Here is an 8,848-nt window from a genome sequence, read left to right on the forward strand (position 1 = left end):
GCAAATTAGTTCACATCCACTTCAAATTAGCAAAACCAGACACCCATCTGTAGGAAGCTATTTATTTATTAATTTTTTAGGGGGTAGCCCTGGTAGGCTAGATGTGATGCCTTGGATGTAGCTCTATAGATCAAAGAAGGACGTGGGAACAGTTTAATAGTAATTTTTTCCAGGACAAAAATCTGTCTTTTTTTTTTTTTACATTCCTGATTTCTAAGTCGAGCAGAACAGTTTTCTTATGCGTTTGCGGATTACTTCATCTCTTATCCCATAAATGAGGGGACTGATGTACTGTGGCAAGCAGCTAAACAGAAAGAAGTTGATGACGGCGATGTTCATGTATTGGTTTTTGTAGAGCGTCTCTGTGAATGCGCTACTGTACGAGCACAGGCATAAGAGGAGCTGAAATGCGTGGAGCAGGACTGTTTTGGCCGCCTTGGTGGCAGAAGATTTTGATGACCCAATCTTTTTAGCAACTAACATAACTCTGATATAGGTGTAGATAATAGTGAGGCCCACCATGATGAAACTGAGGGAGAAACTCAGGAACCTGATTGTACTTTGCACCTTGTATATTTGCAGAAAATTCCATACACACACCGTCTGCAGAGACAAATAACGGTTGTCTATGAGGAACCACAAAATAAGGAGCTCAATGAGTACAGGGAATGCTGCAATGGCCCAAGTCAACATGATGGCTATATTACACCTCCATATTGTGCATATCTCTTTATGTCTCAATGGGAAGCAAATAGCTACGTAGCGCTCCAAGGACATGAGGGCCAAATTGTAGGGAGTAATGAAATTTGTGGTGGCCGCAATTCCAGCTATGATGCAGCAATATTTCAATGGTATAAAGACGACGTATAAAGCCAATATAAAAATAACAAAGGCCAGGGTGAAGTGACAGGAGTCACATATGAGCACGTGACAGAAGAGCAGATATCGGACATTCTCTCGAATATGAGAGGTGGTGAACAACACACATAATATAACGATAACCGATGAGAAGTACAAGCAGAAGGTTGATAAGATCAAGGTCAGATATGTGATTCTCAAATTCTCTATCCAGCCGTAGTATACTTGAGTCTTGTTACTGTAGAGAGATGTTGCATTCACCATTGTCTTCTCCTGTTATTAGTGGCTTCAAGATTCAGAACTGAGATGAGAAACTGCAAGCAGAAATTTTTTAAAATCATATTATACAGTATATGGTATGACACAAAGTAAATAGTCATGGTTGTCAAGATTAAAGAGAAAGGTCTTCTGCAGTGTCCTCTATAATGATTCAACTTCATGTGTTGGCAAATAGAGATGAGCTAAGTTCTTGAAATTTGTTTTGTGTCCAGATCTAATGAGTAGGTTGGCAGATTTGATTTAGTGCAAATCAATTCAGCTGGACTTGAAAGTGCTCAGATTTTGGTGTTAATGACACTCTGGGGTCTCCTAGAACTGTATCTGATCCCTTTCATACTCTTTAACACAAAGATCAAATTAGTAATGTCCAAGTGACAGGACACATATAGCTAAGGGTAGACGCACAGTAGCCAGTGGTAGTAAACAACCTTTTTAGTAACACAATGTACCATCAAGATTTTTTATGCTTTTCAAAATGAAATCTTTTTGCAAAGATGATCCATTATTGGGGCCAGGTGTCTGCCCGTCTTTATACACCCACAGTAGTATCGAAAAAAGCAATGTCTTGTTCTGAACAAGCAGGACAAAAATCCCTTTTTTGGGAGAAGCAGCGGTACAGTGTGAAACCTGACATACAAGGCAAGAGGTGTTGGGCTGTCTAGGTGTAGAAGTAGTGGCACTAGTAGCTACACCATCAGCAGTTCAGTATGGGACCTAACAGACAAGGCAGGAGATGTGTGACTGTGTAGAGTAGTAGCGGCAGTAGTAGCCACAGCAGCACAGTACTGAACCTCACAGACAAGGCAGGATATGTGCAGCTTTATACGGGTAGTAGTATCAGCAATACAGTTTGGACTCTGATGGACAGAAGATGTGCAGCTGTCTAGGCGTAGTAGTAATAGCAGTAGGGGTAGTTGTAGTTGCAGCAGCAGCAGTACAGTTTGGATACTGATGGATAGAAGATGTGCGGCTGTCTAGGCGTAGTAGTAATAGCAGTAGGGGTAGTTGTAGTTGCAGAAGCAGCAGTACAGTTTGGATACTGATGGATAGAAGATATGCGGCTGTCTAGGAGGCATAGTAGTAATAGCAGTAGGGGTAGTGGTATTTGAAGCAGCAGCAGTACAGTTTGGAACCTGATGGACAGAAGATGTGCGGCTGTCTAGGTGTAGTAGTAATAGCAGTAGGAGTAGTTGAAGTTGAAGCTGTAGCTGTAGCAGAACAGTTTGGAACCTGATAAACAGAAGATGTGCAAGGGATAGTTGTAGTAACATTTGGAACATGATGGACATGAAGACATACTATCAGCAATGGTAGATATATTCATTGGCCTCAGTTGGAGATGTGTCGAAATCCTCACACATTCATGCCTAATTAATTTTCATAGATGTGATGTCTTCCACAATTTTGCACTACAGCCTCTCACACACTTACTTGCAGATGACATGGCATGGTTGTGTCCATTAGTGTTGATCGCAAATATTCTAATTGCAAATTTTTTTCGCGAATATCAGCACTTTGAGAATGCGCGAAGATCTAGAATGTAGTGCTATATCTTCGTAATCGCGAATATTCTAGATTTTTTTCATCAGTACCCTCACTGCTTCTTGCTTGTGGGCCAATGACAAGGCTGTAATATTTTTGTCTGAGCTTAGCAACATCTATAGCAACCACTAGGAAAGTTGCTTACCCCTTAATATATAGGAAACTCCCCAGCAGCCATTTTCTACAGTTTTTTGGTCATCTGGATCCTTATCCAATTACATAAGATAGTTAGATAGCTCATATACAGTCATGATCAAAAGTTTAAGACCACTTGAAAAATGGCAAAAAATTATATTTTGCATGGCTGGATCTTAGCAAGGTTCCAAGTAGAGTTCAACATGCAACAAGAAGAAATGGGAGTGAGACAAAACATTTTTTGAGCATTCAATTTAATGAAAACAACAAATAAACTGAAACAGGCTGTTTTTCAGCTGATCAAAAGTTTAGGACCACACCTCCAAAAAAAAACTAAACCCCCCAAAACAGAAATTAAACTTCCAAACATGAACTCAGTAATGAGTAGCTCCGCCGTTATTGTTGATCACTTCTAAAATTCGTTTTGGCATGCTTGATGCAAGTGTTTCCATGAGGTGAGTGGGAACATTTCTCCAAGTGGTGAAGACGGCCGCACGAAGGCCATCTACTGTCTGGAACTGTTGTCCATTTTTGTAAACTTCCCTTGCCATCCATCCCCAAAGGTTCTCAATTGGATTTAGATCAGGGGAACACGCAGGATGGGCCAAAAGAGTGATGTTATTCTCCTGGAAGAAGTCCCTTGTCCTGCGGGCATTGTGTACTGTAGCGTTGTCCTGTTGAAAAACCCAGTCGTTACCACACATACGAGGGCCCTCAGTCATGAGGAATGCTCTCTGCAACATCTGGACATAGCCAGTGGCCGTTTGACGCCCCTGCACTTCCTGAAGCTCCATTGTTCCACTGAAGAAAAAAGCACCTCAGACCATTATGGCGCCCCCTCCACTGTGGCGCGTAGAAAACATCTCAGGTGGGATCTGCTTGTCATGCCAGTAACGTTGGAAACCATCAGGACCATCAAGGTTAAATTTTTTCTCATCAGAGAATAAAACTTTCTTCCACCTTTGAATGTCCCATGTTTTGTGCTCTCTTGCAAAGTCCAAACGAGCAGTTCTGTGGCGTTCAAGGAGACGAGGTCCTTTAAGACGTTTTTGGTTTTTGAAGCCCTTCAGTGTCAGATGCCGTCTGATGGTTATGGGGCTGCAGTCAGCACCAGTAAGGGCCTTAATTTGGGTCGAGGATGGTCCAGTGTCTTGACGGACAGCCAATTGGATCCTCCGGCTCAGTGCTGAGGACATTACTGAGTTCAAGTTTGGAAGTTGGATTTCTGTTTTGGGGGGGTTTAGTTTTTTTTTGGAGGTGTGGTCCTAAACTTTTGATCAGCTGAAAAACAGCCTGTTTCAGTTTATTCGTTGTTTTCATTAAATTGAATGCTCAAAAAATGTTTTGTCTCACTCCCATTTCTTCTTGTTGCATGTTGAAGCTCTACTTGGAACCTTGTTAAGATCCAGCCATGCTAAATATGATTTTTTTTGCCATTTTTCAAGTTAGTGGGAGATAGTCAGTGTAGGTTAGATAGTGATATAGTGTGGGTGTTAGGTAGTGTGATAGGAATTACTGTGCTGTGATAGGAATTAGTGCCGATTTGCGCAATCGCAAATATATTGGAGCACTCTATCTGCATATAAAGCTATTGTTCTGCCATGCATGCAAAATGTAATCAAAAACAGTGCTGTAATGTAAAATTACTTACAGAGATCAGGAGTTCTTCCTCACAGTCACGAAAGTTGCTGCCAACCATTTTCTCCAGTCTCAGGAAACTTTTAGCAACTTGAAAAATTTAGCAAAAGTGACCCACGCCCATATTACATTTGCCAATTGTTGCAATCAAGAAAATAATGACTGGAGATCACAAATTCTAGAATTTGTGAATTTATGGTGAATATTAGGACAAAAATTTGCGAAATATCGTGGAAATGAATATTGCCTATACTGCTCATCACTAGTTTCCATTACTCGCCATAATACTGTTATCTACCAGACATTTTGAAGGCTGTTTAACCCATTTAGGACCCTGCCATTTTTTACTTTAAAGGGGTTGTCTCACCTCCCTATTTGCAGGCTGCCTTGCTGCTCTCGGGGCCTCTCTTCCTTGCTGTTTGCTGGGGGCAGAGCTGAACTCTGAGATACAAAGCACAGTAGGACTGGCAGGGAGGAAGTAACCCCTCCCCTTGCTTCATGCGTGCTCGCTCCTGAGGCTGTCAGAGGAGATTCAGCCTCTGGGATAACAGAGAAGATCAGGACATGCCCCATCCCCCAGTAATCATGTCCACATAATGCGCCTGCCCTGTAGCTGTGCTATTGATCCGTGCAGTTTGGATGGAGCTCAGACGAGGTGGCCCAGGCCGGGAGTGAATGCACATGTGCAAGTCTTAGTGCGCGCTCGCTCCCCTGAAACCCGGCCACTGTAGCAGCCGGAGCCTTGATATTTGTGCGTCTGCGCGGCCACCGCTCTGAACGTTACAGTGGTGGCCGTAACCCCTAGAAACGAGCATGCAGTTTGGGGGTATAAAAATACTAATTACCGGAGTCACAGCCATATTTAAAAATGTATGTATATTGAAGATACTTTCACTGGAAAACAAGTAAGTGATTTACAGTGGATTCATGAGGTGAGACAACCCCTTTAAGGACTAGGCCAAATTTTGGAAATCTGGCATGTGTCACTTTATGTGGTAATAACTTTTGAATGTTTTTACTTATCCAAGCCATTCTGAGATTGTTTTCTCATGACACATTATACTTCATGACCGTGGTAAATTTGAGTCTATATATTTCACCTTAAATATACCCAAAAATTTTAAAAAATTAGCAATTTTTAAAAATTTCTCTGCTTTCCTGTCTATTTTACATTGGCATCATTTTTTAAATGTTCTTTTATTTTTATTTTTTGGATGTTAGATGGAGTACAATTTTAGATGCAATTTTTAAAATTTTTAAGAACATTTTCAAAACCCGCTTTTTAAACGACCAGTTCAGTTATAAAGTGACTTTGTGGGGATTACATAATAGAAACCACCCATAACTAACCCAATTTTAGAAGCCACACCCCTCAATTTATTCAAATATGATTTTACAAACTTTGTTAACCCTTTAGGTGTTTCACAAGAATTAAAGGAAAATAGAGAAATTTCAAAATTCTTTTTGCAGATTTTCCATTTTAATAAATTTTTTCCTTTAAAGGCAGCAAGGGTTAACAGCAAAAAAATAAAAATATTTATTACCCTGGTTCTGCAGTTTACAGTAATACTCCATATGTTGTCGTATACCGCTGTATGGGCACACAGCAGAGCACAGAAGGGAAGGAGCAACATATGGATTTTGGAGGGCAGATGTCGCTGGGATAATTCTAAGTTGCAATGTCACATTTGAAGCCCCCCTGATGCATCCCTACAGTAGAAACTCCCAAAAAAAGGGACCCCATTTTGGAAACTATGGGATAAGGTGACACTATTTTGAGGTACATGTAATTTTTGTAAAGAGTGAGTGACTTAGAAAAAGCAGAAGTCTGCCAGTAATTTTAAAAGGAGAAAACCTGAAAAACAATGCAGTATAACTTCTCAGCTTCGGACGGGGCTGCGTACATGCGCCGTGGAGTTCTTCCGCCTTCTGTAATTCCACAGGAGTTCTATATTGTAGATAGTTTCGCTTCCAAGCGGCAATCTACTAGTTGGCGGCAGTACATGGAGAGTGCGCTTGTTGGTGGAGGCAACGTAATGTTTTTCTTGATAAGAGCAATACGATTTTTCTCAGGAGGTCAGTCTCCCTTTATGGTAATAGGGTCAGTCTATTGCTTAATAGAATGTAGTTTAGCGATACGTGTTTCGGCTATAGGCTTTCCAGTCCCCTCCTCAGTAGCCACAAATTAAAGCCTTATTAACACAGTCAGTGTTTTGGTCAGTCAGTGATTTGGAGCTGAAGCCAGGTGTGGCTCTAAACGCAGAACAGGAGCAGATCTTTCCCTTATACCTTATGTCTGTGGAGGCTCCAATACTGGTTTTGGCGCACAATTAGAGTTGAGTGGACACCTGGATGTTCGGGTTCGACGGGTTCGGCCGAACTTCACAAAAAAGTTTGAGTTCGGGACCCGAACTTGACCTTCGAACCTGAACCCCATTGAAGTCAATGGGGACCCGAACTTTTGAGCACTAAAATGGATGTAAAAATGTCATGGAAAAGGCTAGACGGATGCAAATGGCATCAAAATGTGGTTAAGAGCATGGCAAGTGCTCTGCAAACAAAAGTGGATAGGGAAATGACTTTAAATAACATAAAATACGTAAAATTTTTAAATAATAATCGTGATGTAGGAGGACGAGGTCCATATGGAGTAGGAGGTTGAGGAGGCGGTGGATGTGGCGGTGTAGGTGGAAGCAGCGGTGGAGGAGGAGGAGGTAGCCTACACAGTTTTTTTATTTTAAATTTATTTTTATTTTTTTAAATCAGGGTACACCCCAAAACATTGGGAAATATAACCTGTGATAACCCCCTCAAGTCGTGCTAAACACACGTTCAGATAATACACTGGCTGCAGGGCAGGCCAGCACCTCCAAGGGGTAAAGGGCAAGCTCAGGCCATGTGCCCAATTTGGAGACCCAGAAGTTGCAGGGGGCAGAACCATCAGTTATGTAGGAGTGTGCAAACATACTGCCCCACCATGTCGCACGTCCCCGTCATGTTCACGATCCAATTGGATATCTGCTCTATCAACTTTCGGTGTTCTTTTCTGAGCCTACCATGTTCATCACGGTTATCGGCGAATCAGGGTTCCACGCAGGAGAGGGAGCGTGAGAAAGAGAGACCACATTCAAGGGAGATACAAGTATTACATTTGTATTTGGATCGAGCGGAAATATGGGAAAAGTTATTGAGGCGCAAATGTGGGACAAATTATTGAAGCGCAAATGTGGTACAACTTGTTAAAATTTAAGCATTGAATGAAAGGAGGTGGCGCGCATCAATTAAAGAAGAATTTCGGAAATTGTATTCCCTGTCACCTATTCAGAGCAGGGGTTTATTCACGTTCAAAATTGTTAAATGTCAACCCAAGAATGTAACAGAAAAATTACAGAAATTTATTGTCTACTTGGTAGAGCAGGGGTCTATGACAGAAAAAAATGGTTTATTGTCACCCGAAAATGTAGGGGGTATATTACACCCAAAAAAATGGATGAATTTCCCCCGAAAATATAACTGACAATTTTTTATTTTTTTACCTGTCTACTAGGTAAAGCAGTGGTACATCACACCCAAAAATAGGTGAATTTTACCCGAAAATGTAACTGACCAATCTTTTTTATTTTTTTCCTGTCTACTAGGTATAGCAGTGGTACATAACACCCAATAATTAGTGACTTTCACCCGAAAATGTAACAAACTAATTATTATTTTTTTTTACCTGTCTACTAGGTATAACAGTGGGACATCACACCCAAAAATTGGTGAATTTCACCCAAAAATGTAATTGAACAAATTTGTGTTGTTTTTTTACATGTCTACTAGGTATAGAAGTGGTACATCACAACCAAAAATAGGTGAATTTCACCCGAATATGTAACTGACAAATTTTGAGAAGTTTGAAGAGGCGGTGGACGTAGCGGTGTAGGTGGAAGCAGCGGTGGAGGAGGACAAGGTAGCCAACACTGTTTTTTGGTTTTAATTTTTTATTTAATTTTTTATTAGGGTACACTCCAAAAGAGTGTGAAATATCCAAAATACAAGAATGAGCAATTGCGCTGCAGTATAACAATGGCTGGTTAAGGCCGGTATACATGTCAATTCTGCACAAGGTACGGACAAGTCCTGTGGGATCCATGCCTGGTTCATTTTAATAAACGTGAGCTTGTCCACATTGGCTGTGGACAGGCGGCTGCGCTTGTCTGTGATGACGCCCCCTGCCGTGCTAAACACACGTTCAGATAATACACTGGCTGCAGGGCAGGCCAGCACCTCCAAGGCGTAAAGGGCAAGATCGGGCCATGTGCCCAATTTGGAGACCCAGAAGTTGAAGGGGGCAGACCCGTCATTCAGTACGTGTAAGGGTGTGCACACATACTGCTCCACCATGTTGGTGAAA

The 8,848-nt window shown here is 41.5% G+C and overlaps 1 protein-coding gene across 1 annotated transcript; it reads right to left on the reverse strand.

Annotated features, from left to right (window-relative positions):
* Positions 1–213: 213 nt before the first annotated feature.
* Positions 214–777, reverse strand: LOC120994062 (odorant receptor 131-2-like). The gene has a single exon (XM_040422520.1). It carries the CDS (start codon positions 775–777, stop codon positions 214–216), a length of 564 nt encoding a protein of 187 aa, XP_040278454.1.
* Between the last annotated feature and the right edge of the window lie 8,071 nt (positions 778–8,848).

The sequence above is a fragment of the Bufo bufo genome, chromosome 3 (assembly GCF_905171765.1).
Source record: "Bufo bufo chromosome 3, aBufBuf1.1, whole genome shotgun sequence".
NCBI lineage: Eukaryota > Metazoa > Chordata > Amphibia > Anura > Bufonidae > Bufo > Bufo bufo.